This window comes from Bidens hawaiensis, unplaced genomic scaffold (genome assembly GCF_021521415.1).
Source record: "Bidens hawaiensis isolate Kalapana, Puna unplaced genomic scaffold, B.hawaiensis_p1.1 tig00005946_1, whole genome shotgun sequence".
Classification (NCBI taxonomy): Eukaryota; Viridiplantae; Streptophyta; class Magnoliopsida; order Asterales; family Asteraceae; genus Bidens; species Bidens hawaiensis.
Genome location: NW_027504966.1, coordinates 2,752 through 18,558, shown reverse-complemented (window position 1 = coordinate 18,558; position 15,807 = coordinate 2,752). Strand labels below are relative to the sequence as shown.

General features: G+C 32.5%; 2 protein-coding genes across 2 annotated transcripts; both read left to right on the top strand.

Annotated features, from left to right (window-relative positions):
• Nucleotides 1–3,032: 3,032 nt before the first annotated feature.
• LOC143609595 (uncharacterized) lies at nucleotides 3,033–7,806 on the top strand. The gene is made up of 8 exons (XM_077084304.1): nucleotides 3,033–3,366; nucleotides 5,104–5,217; nucleotides 5,318–5,386; nucleotides 5,595–5,614; nucleotides 6,121–6,173; nucleotides 6,271–6,301; nucleotides 6,376–6,457; nucleotides 7,391–7,806. Exons 1-8 carry the CDS (start codon nucleotides 3,177–3,179, stop codon nucleotides 7,579–7,581), a joined length of 750 nt encoding a protein of 249 aa, XP_076940419.1. The 5' UTR covers nucleotides 3,033–3,176; the 3' UTR covers nucleotides 7,582–7,806.
• Nucleotides 7,807–11,483: 3,677 nt separating this feature from the next.
• Nucleotides 11,484–15,143, top strand: LOC143609599 (floral homeotic protein AGAMOUS-like). Its single transcript, XM_077084308.1, has 7 exons — nucleotides 11,484–12,043; nucleotides 12,800–12,869; nucleotides 12,955–13,019; nucleotides 13,131–13,230; nucleotides 13,305–13,388; nucleotides 13,480–13,664; nucleotides 14,965–15,143. Exons 1-7 carry the CDS (start codon nucleotides 11,556–11,558, stop codon nucleotides 15,068–15,070), a joined length of 1,098 nt encoding a protein of 365 aa, XP_076940423.1. The 5' UTR covers nucleotides 11,484–11,555; the 3' UTR covers nucleotides 15,071–15,143.
• The last annotated feature ends 664 nt before the right edge of the window (nucleotides 15,144–15,807 follow it).

Sequence of the window (15,807 nt, the reverse complement as noted above, 5' to 3'; positions counted from 1 at the left end):
AAGATAAAGTTGGAGTGGTGGACCCATTAGTGGCAGTGACACAAACAAATAATAAGATGAAAGTTGAAAGTGGTGTATACCAAATCAAAAGTTGGGAGTGTATCGACCAAAGGTGAAAGTTGAGAGTATTAAAAACCAATATCTCTTTTTTAACACTGGGTTTTGTAAAATAAGTATTTTTCATATCTTATATAGCTTCCCTTTGAAGACGTCCGGTTATATTTAGAGAACGGAGATGATTGATGGGTTAGTGGTCCTTCAGGTATTCAAATGACTGTTAAATATTGTACAATTGTTTTTATCAAATCTTAAACTTTATTAGATTATGGAGTTTGGAGATTTCCTTGTTGTCAAAGTCCTAAGCTTATGTTGGTGAAAAGTCTACTACACAGTGATTAAATGACTTATAAAGCGCATAACTAGAAAGTAAGGTGTGTATTCATTGAAGGGAGACGTTTTCGGCATTAAATATAATGCAACAGAAAAGTTGGAAATAAGTTAGGGATTTGAAATAACACACACTATATATGCATAATCATTTCAAGAGTTTAATACAAAGCATTTTGCTATAATTAAAAGAATGAAAATAAACAAGGATAATAAAAAGAAGGGATTACTATGTAAAATGGTAACCAAGTTTCAACATTGTTCTAATCAGGTCACTGACTTAAAGTTTTGTTTTAATCAGGTCACTTAACTTTTAAAATAATTTCAATCATAGATATTTGACATGAACAACAGGTTACTTAGACTTTTTCTTTAAGTATTTTACCTATATAGCAGGTTATTTTGATTTTATTAAAAATAATTAAATAAATATAAGATAAATCACAAAATTACTTATTCTTCTTGTTCCCAGTATCACCAAACTCACCATCTTCTTTAACCACCAACCAGTACCGCCAAGACTTCGACCATCACCTGCCAAAATCACCACCACATAGTATACCACGTTTCTCAACCCACAAATACAACTACAAATCGATTTCCCAGCCAACAACCATCACCGCTGACGCCTTGCCTCCAACATACTGTAACCAACATCATCGTCGGCAACCATTTCAGGCTCTAAAAACAAGGCGGTGTGAAGCCTAGATCGGAAAGACGAAGGGGTTATACTATTGCGATCAGAAAGATGAAGGGTTTGTGTTCTTGGGTTTCACCTGAGATGGACCTGGCGGCGACCGGGTGGTAGTGGTGGTTTTGGTCTTGTGGATGAACTTTGAAGAGAGAGAGAGAGAGGGAGTAGAGTTATAGTTTACATGTTTGAAAATGCGTGTGTTTAAAAGAAACTTGGATAACCGGCTGTTCAAGTCAAATATCTATGATTGAAACAATTTTAAAAGTTAAGTGACCTGATTAGAACAAAACTTTAAGTCAGTAACCTAATTGAAATAATGTTGAAACTTGGTTACTATTTTACAGAGTAATCCCTAAAAAGAACATCATGACACACAATTATATTCTTAAAAGACACATAACCTTATCCATTGTAAATGTAACACCAAAATTAATGATATCATAAACCTATCACAATCCAAAAACTGGAAACAAACAAAATTCAAGGATAAACAACAAGTAAAATCAAACTGAAAAAGAATCCTGAGTCTTAATTTTAAAATACTAAATGAAGATTATAAGTCCTGAACTTGTTCATACTCATCATTAATTCCCCTAATTTCCAAATTACATGTTAGCAAGTAAGACAACACATAAACAAAAAAAAACGGTTGAGCCAAAAATTGTCTAGTGATGGAAAGAATAATAGTGCATATAAAGACAGACATACATAAATCAAAACATAACAAGACTAACACTAATACCAAAACTGAAAGTAATACGGATACTAAAACATAAGTTATGCTCCAAATGAGCACATAACAATGTACCATGAGCAACAACATAAAATTGTTGATTTAGAAATGTTTATTTTTGGTTGGTATTTGAGATTCCATTATATATTGTTGTTAATGTCTCTCGGTGTCAAAACACACCGTGTTAATAATGGATCAAAGTATTTGCATGCATTATTTTATTACGTGTGTATCAACTTATGAAACTTTTGAACTATGTTTAGTTCTAGCTAATTAGGAATTTGAAGCTTCGACTTTGAACTAAGAATCTTTATAGTCTTTCACCATGTATAGAATTAAGGAAAAAAACCGAGGTCATATTCAAAAATAGCATATCAATAAAGGGTTTACAAAATGCGGGTGTTACAACAAGAAACAAAAGGTCCATGGTCAACAAATTGGTCATAAGCCTTGTATAATGGTTTTAAGTCTTTAACATAACATGTTTGACCTAAAACAAGTTATTAGCTGCTAAAAGACATAAGATGGTCCATGATGTCCTAAAACTAACAAAGAAAAGACATGAATTCTCCACCTTTTACTGCATGTGGTTTCTAGTGACCATGAACACATTAAGTGAAAGTACATATCGTTCCTCAATATTCTAGCCACACTCGCCAATGTTTGTGGTTGACATACGCCACATTATAAGTGCCAAAAACCTCACGAGTAACTAGTAATGCCATGAGGTATGGCTCACGGTGCTAAGTTGACGCACGTGACACCATTGGAACACCATGTCACCCCTTCATTGGTCACTAGTCACCGAGGGAGGGGGTGGTTGCAAATGTCCATCCTCATGCAGATCGTTTTCCAAACCCTTCAATAAGTTTTATTTTCTTTTTATTTTTATTTCAAATTTCTTTTATTTTAAATAATATTATAAACGAAATATATAGTATAACTATAGCATGAATTAAGTGATGTGATTAGAAGATGGAGTAAAAGTTGAGATGACATTATATAACGAATGATAAAGAAGGATCGAGAGTGACCCGCAAAGCATAACTTAACCAATAATGACTAATCAACAACGAGAGAACGATAAAATCAAAAATAAGAAAAATATATTTAATAATATAACAAATTTTGTCATCCAATCAATCAACTACCACTTGCCTAGAAGCCACTAGATTAGCAAACAACTAAGATTATCATATCAATCAACTAACTACAAGCCAATGTACAACTTTTCCTCCCTATCTTACAACACATATTTCAATTAAACTCATTGGAGTAATAACCAACCATAAACAAAATCCAAACTACCACCACCGCCCAAACCCTAACCACCACACCTTCCGGCAGCGGCGAGTGGCTCCGATGTTCAGCGATGAGTCGGCATGCAACACGTACAACTACGGCGACTCAGTATACTGGGACGCTCGGTACATACAGGAGGCTTCAGTCGGTTCGTTCGATTGGTACCAGCGGTACAACGCCTTACGTCCGTTCGTCCGAAAATACATCCCGACGTCCTCCAGAATCCTCATGGTTGGTTGCGGCAATGCCGGTATGTTACTTTTCCTTCTCAATTAGCTATCTATACTTCATTTCTGTACGATTTGAGAACTATTTGTGTAGTGTAGTTTTAATTGACATAGGTTTAGTGCAAGAGCTGAACAGTTGCTGAATTTAGGCTTAATTTGACATAGAGTTTCTAAAACAGTCACTTTTTAATTGTTAATCCGCCAGTTTGTAGAGTCAACCGAATTCTGACACGTGTTGTTATACCAGCGAGTCGCTAAAAGCTGGCTTTATTATGGCGGAAGTGGAAGCTAGTTTTATATTGGCAGAAGCTGGTTTATTATCGGCGGAAGCTAGTTTTATATTGTAGGAAGCTAGTTTTATATTGGCAGAAGCTAGTTTTATTTTGTCGGAAACTAGTTTTATATTGTCGGAAGCTAGTTCTGTATTGTCGGAAGCTAGTTTTGTATTGTCGGAAGCTAGTTTTATATTGTCGGAAGCTAGTTTTGCATTGGTGGAAGCTTGTTTTATATCGTTGGAAGCTAGTTTTATATTGTCGGAAGCTGGTTTTATATTGTTGGAAGCTAGTTTTATATTGGCAGAAGCTAGTTGTATATTGGCTCAGTTTGTAGTAACTACCGGCTCATGAAGTTTTAAGAAAATGGAATTAGGAAAGGAAAACCTTTGTATTAGGACATGAGGAAGAATATGGTTGGCTCTAAAAATTGTCGAATTAATAATTAAAAAGTGGTAAGTCACGGTTTTAGAATGGAAATATTTGGAATTTCTTGGTCATTTTCCCTAATAGATAATATGCAGAATTTGATTTCTTTCTTTTATGCGGAAAATGACAAAGAACATGGTATGTATAGTAACATACTAGTAATTTGTAACATTTGACCTCTTATGTCTACTAATTTTGTGATTCGTTATGGCCCGGTATGTTTCCTATTTACAGAAAAGTATGATCTGTGCTTAACCTGACAAATTTGTATTAAATTTATTTGCTAAAGAATGTGATTCTGATGCTAATAGAGGCACAAACCTTCATTAAGGTCCCTATTGATTGTCAAGTTTGTAAGAGTTGCAGACTTACAGTCAACTTGAGAACATGGTAGATGATATGGTGACCACTGTTAAACTCTCTAATGAGTGAAATGGATGGGTCACATTGTTGGCTGTGGAACAGTACTAGTAACATCAGTTTGTTTGACTGCAACTTAGATATTATTGCCAATTTAGATATCCATGGAACATGCTTAGAACTGATAGATCAAGTGTTCTGGTTGTTGATAGCAGTTAAAAAATGTGGCCTTTTGGTTAACTATATATGATGTTTTAACTCTAAATCTATACATGTTTACTGTATATGATAGATCAAGTTATTTGGTTGATGAAGTAAAAGTATTTTAATATGATAAACCAAAATGGGTAAAATTTTTAATTAAGGACGGGGAAATATGCAATTGAATTTTTGGGTTGGGTAAATATACTGTATACAATTGAAGAGGTCCGGAGGGGAAAATATGCCATTCAATTTTTGGTTGGGTAAATACACAATTAAGCTGGGTTTGGAAGGGGAAATATGCAATTGTCTCATAGTTTTAAGGTCTAGGATTCTAGGATTCATTGAGTTATGACATATTCCTGTTGATTTTTTTCCCCTTTCAAGCATTTGTATATATACTGCTGCTTTGTGTTCGGTCAACAATTATCTTGCAAATACAATATACATGTCAGTTCATATATATATATATTTTTTTGTGTGTGCATTTGTTGGCAGTTATGTCAGAGGACATGATTAAAGACGGGTATGGAGACATTATGAATGTTGACATTTCATGTGTTGCTATTGAGATGATGAGACGCAAATATGAACATGTCCCTCAGTTAAAATGTATCCGTTCTACAAACCAGTTACTTTTATATTGTTTATTATATTAATATTCATACTTTGTAGTAAATTAAGTCTAAAGCTTTCCTTATCATATTCAAAGACTTGCAGATGGATGTTCGGGATATGGGATTTTTTCTGGACGATACATTTGATAGTGTAATTGATAAAGGTACAAATTCAATGGTTCAAATATTGTTATTCTAAATTTAAACAGACTTTTGGTATATTTTGTCGTCTTGACATCCTTCTAAATGGAATCTTGAATCTTGAATATGTTGAGTTCAGTTTTCATGCTGACTTTTATTGCTTCGTGGTGTTTTCTATACTAACAATCATTTTCTGCTCTCTTTGCATGATTTCTGATCTGCGGGTTTTAGGAACTCTTGACTCGCTTATGGTAAGCTATGCTTATTTTCAATATATGTAATGTTCGTGTTTGTTCGTTTAACATTAGCTGAATAAACGATTGAACACGGACAATTAAATGAATGAGTTTTTCTTGTCCGTGTTTGTTTGTTATGAAAATGAGCATCTTTGTGTTCATTTATGCACGTCCATTAACAATATAAATGAACGTCCACGAGCGTAAACAAACGATAATGACTGAGCTAAACGATTTAGAAGTAATGTGATGAACAATGTGTTGGGAATTAAAAAGTTGTTAAGACTAGACTAACTTGTAATGGCCCAAAAATTTTAAATGAACATGTTAACGGTTTAGCGAACGTTAACAAGCGAACTTGAGCAAACGTAAACTAATGAACATAAATGAAACAACTTAAACGGACATAATGAACAAACCATTCATGTGTTAACTATACATGCGTGCATGTATATATGTATATGTAAGTATTGTTTTTCTCCATGTGTTCTAATTTCTTTAACTTCTTTTTGCTTTTGAAGTGTGGAACTGATGCTCCAATTAGCGCGTCTCAAATGCTTGGGGAAGTGAGCAGGTTGAGGTCTTCTGCTGTCTAATCTAAAGAACCATAAATATTATATTATATTCGTGATTGCAAGTTATAATCATAACATGCGTTCTTTCATTTGTAGGGTTCTTAAACCTGGAGGGGTCTATATGTTGGTATAACAATGAATCCTTATATGTTCATGTATATCTCCTTTAAATGAACTCATATATAGATACCATTAATGCAGATTACATATGGTGATCCAACGGTCAGGATGCCTCATATAAACCGCCCAGTTTACAATTGGAAAATAGACCTGTACATCATACGTAAGTTATTTCTTAACTTATCTGTCTATTTCATTGTAATAAGTAATAACTTTTAGCTGAAATTTGAGTAAACTTAAACTGAATTCTTGCCTTGGTGTGAATTTATTATTGGTTACAACTTATATGTGTATGACTGTATCAGTTTACTTTCTTCATTTCTTGTTTTAATACAACTACACACACATCTATATAGGAGTGCTTTAAATACAAAACCCAACTTTTAGTAGAGAACCGTATAAGCACTTGTTTGTTGGGTTGTCCTGATATTGTGGGAGATTGAAAAAAAAAGGCAGTGATGCTATTACTGCTAAATCAATAGGTAGTCTTTATGTGGTTTATGCAATATGATACCTAAAATAGGCTATGTATTGAATACGGCTGTATACAAGCCAAGCCAAACCCGTGCTCGTCTGCGCTCGAGCTCGGCTTATTTAACTCACAAGAGCTTGAGCTCTGGTTTGGTATTCACTAAGCTTGAGCTCTGGCCTTGGTATTTAACGCATATATATTATTTTTACTTTTTATCTGTAATATATATATATATTACGGAGTTAATTTTTTCATATTTTTTATAATAATATTTATTATAAATTATATATTTGGAGAGGTGGGGGGGGGGGTTCTGTTTTTTCTTTAAAGATGACAAAAGATTAGATGATCGTTAACCTACTATAAATCTTTTAATTCGTGTATTTAGTGCATCTTATTATCATAGAAAAGGTTTGTACATTATGATTTATTTGATTAGCTTAACAATACCTAAAATGTTTTAAATTTCATTACAGTTATTGAAATCTACACGATGGTCTCACTGATATTTGAATAGTATCTATTTCTAATGATATCTAACACATAATTAATCATAAACGTTTATTTACCCAGCCCGTTTATTCTAGTACTTAATATTGGTACTAAAACTGGTGTCTGCTGCAGCCAGGCCTGGCTTCCAAAAGCCGCCAGGCTCGACATCATCTCCTAAATCACAGTTGTCACCTGTTCCAACCACCGAGGAGGGAATGCTTCCGGCTGATTATGCTCTAGAAGATCCCGATTCTCATTTCATATATGTGTGCACGAAACTGGACGTGAGTTCTGATCTCAGTGACCCGCCTGCCTTTTCATGACGGTTGACTATTCGAGCGATAGCAGAAGAGGAGGAAGTTGGTAATAAGGTGTGATCATCGTCTTTAGGATGCCAACTGGCGTTGTTTACTTCGCTGTGGCATGACAGGTTGATTTTTATTTATGTTACTATTTTTCTATTCTTATATTTTTACATTGTTGTTGTTTATTTACATTTGATTGTTGATTTGACTGATGAAACATAAATAAATGATGATTGTGTGAGATGCCTTGACTGCTATCATTTCTGGCATTATCATTTGTTGGATATTGATCCTGGTTGGGTTGTGTATCATTTTTATGTACGCTTTGAAACCTCAAACGGTACGAGTTGGGGTAAACTGCAAACACCGTTTTAATTTTTTAATTTATTTTATATTTAATTTTATTTGGTTATTGTGCTAATTAAGTACCATCTCGGGCCAAGCCATAATGGCTTGTTTATGCTTAATGAGCTAAAATTTGAGTTTAAGTTTGGCTTGTAAAAGGCTTGAGCCAACATATGGCTTGACGAGCTCGATGCTAAATATAATGGCTTGTTTATGCTTAATGAGCTGAAATTTGAGTTTTAAGTTTGGGTTGTAAAAGGCAAGAGCCAACATATGGCTTGACGTTAAACAAAAAATTAGTATTTAAGAAAAGTGTACTTTATGGGCTTATTTATAGACGGAGTTGAGTTATAAACACTATTACTTGGGTCTAAGTTAAACGAGTCAACGAGTTACTAACGGGCTTGCTTTGACTTGACCTCGGCTTGTTTATAGACCAAGCCAGCTTCGGCTAGGCTCATTTAAAAATGAGCTGACTTTAAACTATTTTCTTTTTCAAATTTTTAGTTGAGTTTTGAGTGACATGAACTTTTTAAACGGCCTTGGTATAGAGTGCCTAATTGAGTGTGAAGGACTTTTCTTATTGCAATTGTGATGAGGAAATATCGTTTTTATTATAGATGGGTAAAGTCTTTTAAATTTATATTTTGTTGGGATTTATGTTTGTTTTGTATGTAAAATAAAATTTTATAAAATGGCATAGTAAATGGGTAATGCTAAAATAGTTTTATAAATTTGTTAATATTTTGCATATAAAAATATATAGATGTATTTGTATATTTGCTACACGAAAAGTAACGCTAGAATATTAGATTAAAGATAAATTTGACCTTTTTTTTTTTACACGACAGAAAGTGGTCTAAATTTTGAAAGAACAACAAAAAGATTTATTAAGTTTAAACTGTAAAATAAATAAAAAACTTATTAGATGATCTTTAAAGATAATGAATGAAAAATGGGTATAAATAAATAAATATATAGATAAGATATTACATTAATAACATACTATATAAAAAGAAGAAAAAAATAATAACAGTAAAATGAATAAAAAGTGTACAAGGAAAATAAAATGATGGTAAAAAGTATATAGAAATCATAGGAAGGAGGTAGGTCAATGGTCATCCTAGATCAATATGATATACTCCGTATTCATCAAATACTAAAGTTGGGTTATTTCAGTTATAATCATAAGTGTTCTCAAGGAAAATTGATTTTAAATAATTTTAATTATGGTTTATTGGCAAATAACATTCCCAAGGTAATACTTGGTTGTTGTCGATCCCAACTAAAGGTATAATTGTTTATAACGGTCCGCGACTAACAAACCTTAACGACGTTAGTTGCAAGTCATCGGAAAAACGTTTTTTGCCAGAAAATGATTGTATCAATTGGACTATTTAAAACCAATTGATAAATATTGATTGTACCAGTTGTTAATCATACGTCTAGACCCCTAAGGGCATGTGTGACAATCAGTTTTTTTTATCAATTCATCATAAATATCCACCTTTTATTTCACCAAATAATAGATATAACTAATCTTGACACAATTTATCATTTAATCACGTATTATGTATATTCAATAAAGTTGTGTGGTGTGTGACTCTCATAATATCATATATTAATTTCTACATCATTACATGTTGTATGTTAGGCACATGGAACCAACACGCATGAACCACTGGTACACTTGGCAGCCCTCGTTCCCACTCAATAACTTTGTTTCAAACATGAAACCCTAGTTGTTGATTTCCACCATCTCTTCTCTCACTTAATCTCACACCACCACCGCATTGCCACCCCTAGTCACCATGTACCATTGCATTGTTCTTGGTTCGAGCACTATAACACCATACCTTTTGGTTCGCTGTTTGGGATCCTTTATTTTGGAATCTTTTTCATCATAAGGACTCCCAAACATCACTTCACTTTTCAAAAAGTTAAAAAGTCAGTATGAGGCCGAAATAAGGAAATCCCAAACACCCGTAAGGAATCCCATGCACCTCCTAACTATGATCGATGTCAAACATCTAAATAGACCTTCTCTTTGGTTGGGTGATTGAATCTAGGGTGCTAAGCAAGTTGTTTTTAGGGAAAATTATGAAAATGCCCGTTTCTTATAAGTGTGTTTGAGCTCTTGTCCATATTTTGCAACATATTCCCAAAATGTCCGCCCAAATCGCCACACCTAGATTCTTAAAAGTCAAAAAGTAATTTACAAAATTGATCGGGACGACTATTTTAGCCTTATAGGATAAGAAAATTGGCGGGATGAATATTTTGTGGCACTAACTTGTGAGGACCTCTATTTTAGATTAAAAAGAAAAAATAAAAAAAGTCGGACTCTTTAATGTTATGGTTTTTTCTTAACTGAGTATTATAATATTATATTATTTTACTTTATAACTTTTAGAATATAACGTTTTGCAAAATTCCAAACATTGTTGAGACTTGTTTTTTTATCTACGTTTGGACATAAATTTCATTCAAAACTGAGCGGGTCAAAAAAACTTCGATATGAATCTGACCCGCTAAGTTTTAATAAAATTTATGTCGATAAGTAGATAAAAAAAAAATATCTCGGCGGTTTGTAAAACTTTATATTTTAAAAGTTACAAAAGAAAAACTAGTTATGAGTAAAATTAAATATAATACTATAATATTTAGAAAAGTATAAAAGTTACATAAAAAGGTTGTCCCGGCTATTTTTTTTCCTAAATTAGTCGTCCCGACCAACTTGTGCTACAAAATACTTGTCCCGGCGATTTTCTTACCCTAAAATAGTCGTTGACTTTAAAAACCACAAATTTCATGTTATGTTGGTTACTTATCAATTATCACGGTCTATTTTTGGTATATATTGTTATAAGTTGGATATACTAATTTTAAAAAATTCGAAAATTATATAAATCTTCTAATATTTCGCTTTCCGATTTTGGAACTCAAAATACGATTAATATTGTAATTAACTAACTATAACTTACCCATCTTTTTAAATAGTTATATATATCTCCTAGACTAGATAAAACAAAATCATCAAATAATATACCCAAAATCTTCAACTTAGTAAATTCAAATTTCAAACCTCCTTCTAGCGTATATCATTTTTTTCATTATCATTGTTTTTATAACACACTAATACACTATTCAAAACAAAATAAAAATAATGTTTCACAATAACCATTAAATGGATTTTGTGCAAAACGCAACCATTCCCTCTTTATTAAATATACTCTTTCAACATTATACGTGTGTATACATTCAAAACCACCTTTTATAAGCTCGTATACATAGTAAATCAAGTTATAACAAGTACGCACATTTATCTTGTTTATTTTTTATAAATTTTTTTGAAAAGCTATTATTATAAAAAAAACTAAAAATAGCAATATCATTCCAATTAATCTAAAATACAAAAACAAATTATAATATTGTAGTCCAAATAGAAATAACAAATGTTCAATTTAGGCTTGACCTTAGTAAAAGCCCCCTTTCCAATTCCACCCCACTTTCCCAAACCATATACAACTCATTAAATGAATCCAAAAAAAATAATAAAAAAATGTGATGTGGTGTGGGACCCATGTGAAGAAAACCCCCCAATGTAGCAAAAAGAAAAAGAGTCATGCAGGCATTAGACTACTCTCATGGGATTTGCCATGCAAGCTTGCCGTTTCCATATCTCTTCGCCATTTGTGGAAAACGCCTCTTTATCTTCCCCACTCTCCCCATATTTAGCAACTTACCCCTCTTTCCTTTCCTTTCCTTTTCTTTTTCTTTCTTATTATTCATTCTTGATAATTTCTTTTCTTTCTTCACCAAACCCTAGTCCAAAACACAATAGTATTATCATTCCCATCTGGGTTTTGATTCTTTTCAAATTCCCCATCTGGGTTTTGTTCCTTGTCCAATTCCATCATCTGGGTCTTTCTCCTTTCTCGATTTGGTTCACTATGGGCCGAGGAAAGATCGAAATCAAGAAAATTGAGAATGTGAGCACAAGGCAAGTGACCTTCTCGAAACGGCGGGCTGGGTTGTTGAAGAAAGCCCATGAACTGTCGGTCCTCTGTGACGCTGAAGTTGGGATTATTGTGTTTTCTAACACTGGTCGCCTGTATGAGTTCTCCAGTTCTAGGTTGGTTGCATGTGGGTTTGACTTGTGGTTGACTTGGAAGTAGTTGTTGTTGCTTGTTTTGTGGAATTAATTGGTGTTGGTTGTTTGGTTAGATCTTTAAATGCTGTTTGATTTTGGGGGTTTTGATGGGTTAATTTTGGGAATCAATTTGGGATCTTTTTGCATGTGATTAATTGGTTCTTGATTCTTCAATTTGTGTAAACTTGATAATAAAAAGCCCTAATTTAGGAATCAATTTGGGATATTTATTTCAACAATTATTATTATTATTATTTTTTGGAACAGTTTATCAGCTATTTTGTTAGTTTCTGCTAATGTTTATGAATATAACCGTTGATTTTGTGAATGTTTGTTACAGTTGGTTTAAGTGGTTAGATGATCTTGCTGGCATGATGAAATCAGTTGTGTTTATGTGAAGATATGTAGGGCTGTGTGTTGCTATTTTGTTCAACAAATCTTGGTTTTTATCTATAGATTGATCTTTTGATTTTTTTTACCTCATTGTGTACATTGAATGACTGTCTCTGTAAACTAAGAATCTGCCTTTAGCTTTTCTGTTGTCAAGCAGACATTTTTTAGGATGAATGTACTAGTTTATTTTAAGGTTCATTGTATAGAACTCACTGATGACATATAAGATTAATTATTTTAAAATTGTAGTTCTTTATAAGAGTACTGATATGTGTCAACATTGCTAATTGCATCATATTATAGAAACATTATATGATTAAGTTTAATCTTTTTGTAACATTGCAGCATGAGGGGAATAATTGATCGATACAACAGGGCGACAGAACCATCGACATCACAAATACAAGCTGAGATGGTACAATTGTATTAGTTTAATTTATTTTTATTTATACTCATATTTAAGTTTATTTATGTTCATGCACGTCTTTGCTTTTTCATAGAGTCAAGAACAAGCCGAGCTAGAACTCTTGAGAAACGAAGTAACAAGACTTAGAAATGAAAACTCGTAAGCAGTACTAATTTCATTCGGAAATTCATATTTTAGTTCATTAATTTATATTTTATTAATATTTAATTTTTTTACCGTTATGTCAATGTTTTTGTGTTTACGATGCAGGCGGTTAATGGGCCACAACCTTGGTGGCGCAAGCGTGCAACAACTCCATCAACTCGAGCAACAACTAAGTGGCGGCTTAATTTCAGTCAAAGAAAAGAAGGTTTTGATACATCTTTATAAATTTTCAAATTTTAATGAACTTATAATTGACAATGTGAATCATTACAATTTCAGGATGCTATGCTGTTTGAGGAGATCGAACGTTCAAACCGCAAGGAACGAGAACTTGCTTATGAAAACGATGCTCTTCGAGGAGAAGTAATCGCGTTACAACAACCTCTGTTATGGTTTTAATTTATTTAATGTTAGTTTAATGTTTTTAATAATGTGAAGTGTGTGTTTGGTGCAGGTTGAACAGTTAAAGCGGTTTCTACCGTTGAGTCAACAGCCGAGTCAACAGGGTTTCTTACCATACACTCCTGCTGCTGTTCCAAGTAGCAGTGCGGGTCACTCGAAGCATGATCAGGTCAGCCCGGATACTGTCTGCTACTACGGGTCTGATAATACTGATTCAGAAGCTGCACTTCAGTTGAGGTATGTTAAACTAGAAACTGGTTTAAATTAGTAATCTTGAATGGTTGATTCGGGTTGACCTGAAACATTTTATGTATTAATTTTACACTCAATTTTTTTCAGTAATTTTTTTTTGTTATTATGTATACGTGCATATCAGATTTTGATTTGTTTGTACCATTTGACCCTTTTTTTCGGTCAATGCTTTAATAATTTCGTTAAAAGTATAATTTTGTTGATGATGTATGCACTTATGAAAATTTTTGACCCATTTGACATTTGACTCGTTTGACCACTTGACCCGATTGATCTTTTGAATCGTTTCTTTTCATCTGCTGGTGTACTATTTCAATAATATATATAAGTTTTGATAATGTGTGCAATTTAGCTCAATTTTTTATTTGTTTAACCATTTGACATGTTTCTTTCTGAGCTAGTATTTCCTTCTTTTGACAAAAAAGATGATTTTTTTCTCGGTTGTATGCTCTTTATCAAACCAGTTAATTCGTTTGATAATTCATTTGACTTGTTTCCTTTTCAGCTGATCCTTTATAATTACAATAAAAATGTCACTTTTTATTGATCCTTCGTCAAAACTTTTCAACTTTTTATTGATCCCTTGTGACTCGCAGAGCCCGAGGAACCAAAGATTTATATTTAGTAGAATAGGCTTTGCGATCCAAAAGGGGGATAGCGGCGCAACTTGTTGCTCGCTTACACATTATCCAGATGTAGTTTGGTTGGTGTTAAATGTTAATAATTCATTATTCAAGTTTTATAAATTAAAAAAAAAAAGTTTGATCATTTGATCTGTTTCTATTTTCAGATAATCCTTTATTATTTAGACAAAAAGTATTAACGTTTTCGATAACGTATGCCTTTTGTCATAACTTTTTAACTTTTGATTCACTTGATCATTTGACTCATTCCTGTTTTAGCTAATCATTTATTTTTCTTAGTAAAACGTATGACTTTTTAGATAATGCGTGCCCTTTTCACAAATTTTTAGCTTTCGATTTGTTTGACCATTTGACCCGTTTCCATCTCAGTGAATCCTTAATTATTTACAAAAAATATTAACTTTGTCGATGGTGTATGACCTTTGTCAAAACCTTTTCACTTATGATGTTTGACCGTTTGAACCGTTTTCTTTTAAGCTAATCTTTTACTGTTAAAGACAATATAACCTGTCACAACTTTTAAATTTATAATTCGGTTGAACTTTCTTTTTCGGGTAATGATTTTTTACTTGGAACACATAAAACATAAATCAAATCGACCCGTTTGATATATAGTAACACGTTTGGCTTTTGATGTATAGGCTACATTGTGGTGGTGAGCATTCTAGCAAGAAAGAGGCGGCAGCGTTGCCAAAGAGGGAAAGTGTTAATTCAAGTAGTTGTGGTAGTGAGGAGATGGATCAATGATCATTCTTTTGATTCATGTTGGAAACTTGGATTATTTTCATTCTCATTCTCATTCTGACATTCATTTTTGAAGCACATGAACCATATTTTATCAAACTATGTTTACTTTTCTTTCTGATTTACCCTTATTTTGTTTAAAGGTTCTGGGTTTAGCATACAATCATATTTGGTTAATGTTATGAAGATTCACATTGTGACATTGAGTTCAACTTATGTCAAAATGATGGGATAAATAAATAAATAAATAAATCTTGTGCACAAGTTAAGGGCTTTAAGCCCATTAAGTTTTATAAGGCTTGCTTCAAAAGCCTCTTCTAAAGACGTTTTCCACCTTTTTTTTTGGTGTACAATTTTTAGAAATTTACATGCATTTTTTAAGGTACAAATGTGAGAGAACAATTTTTAGATAACATATAAGGTTTATTGAATGTAACATTTAGTCGTTAAAATAAAAGAAGTATTTTAATTTATTATTATTGCCGGTAACAAATTTATACATCTAAATACTCCAAAACAAAAGTTATTTAATTTAGAAGTTAATTTAAGATTTAAAAAGTGTAGTTTTAAAAGATATAATTATTAGTTATATAATAGTACATTAGAATATTCAAATACTATGATTTAGAGTTATAAATTTTGAATTTGACTTTATCCGGATAATATTGTCAAATGAACTTACTCGCATGTGTTGTTATTTTTAAATTAATTTAAATCTTCTTAATAAGATTATAACTAAA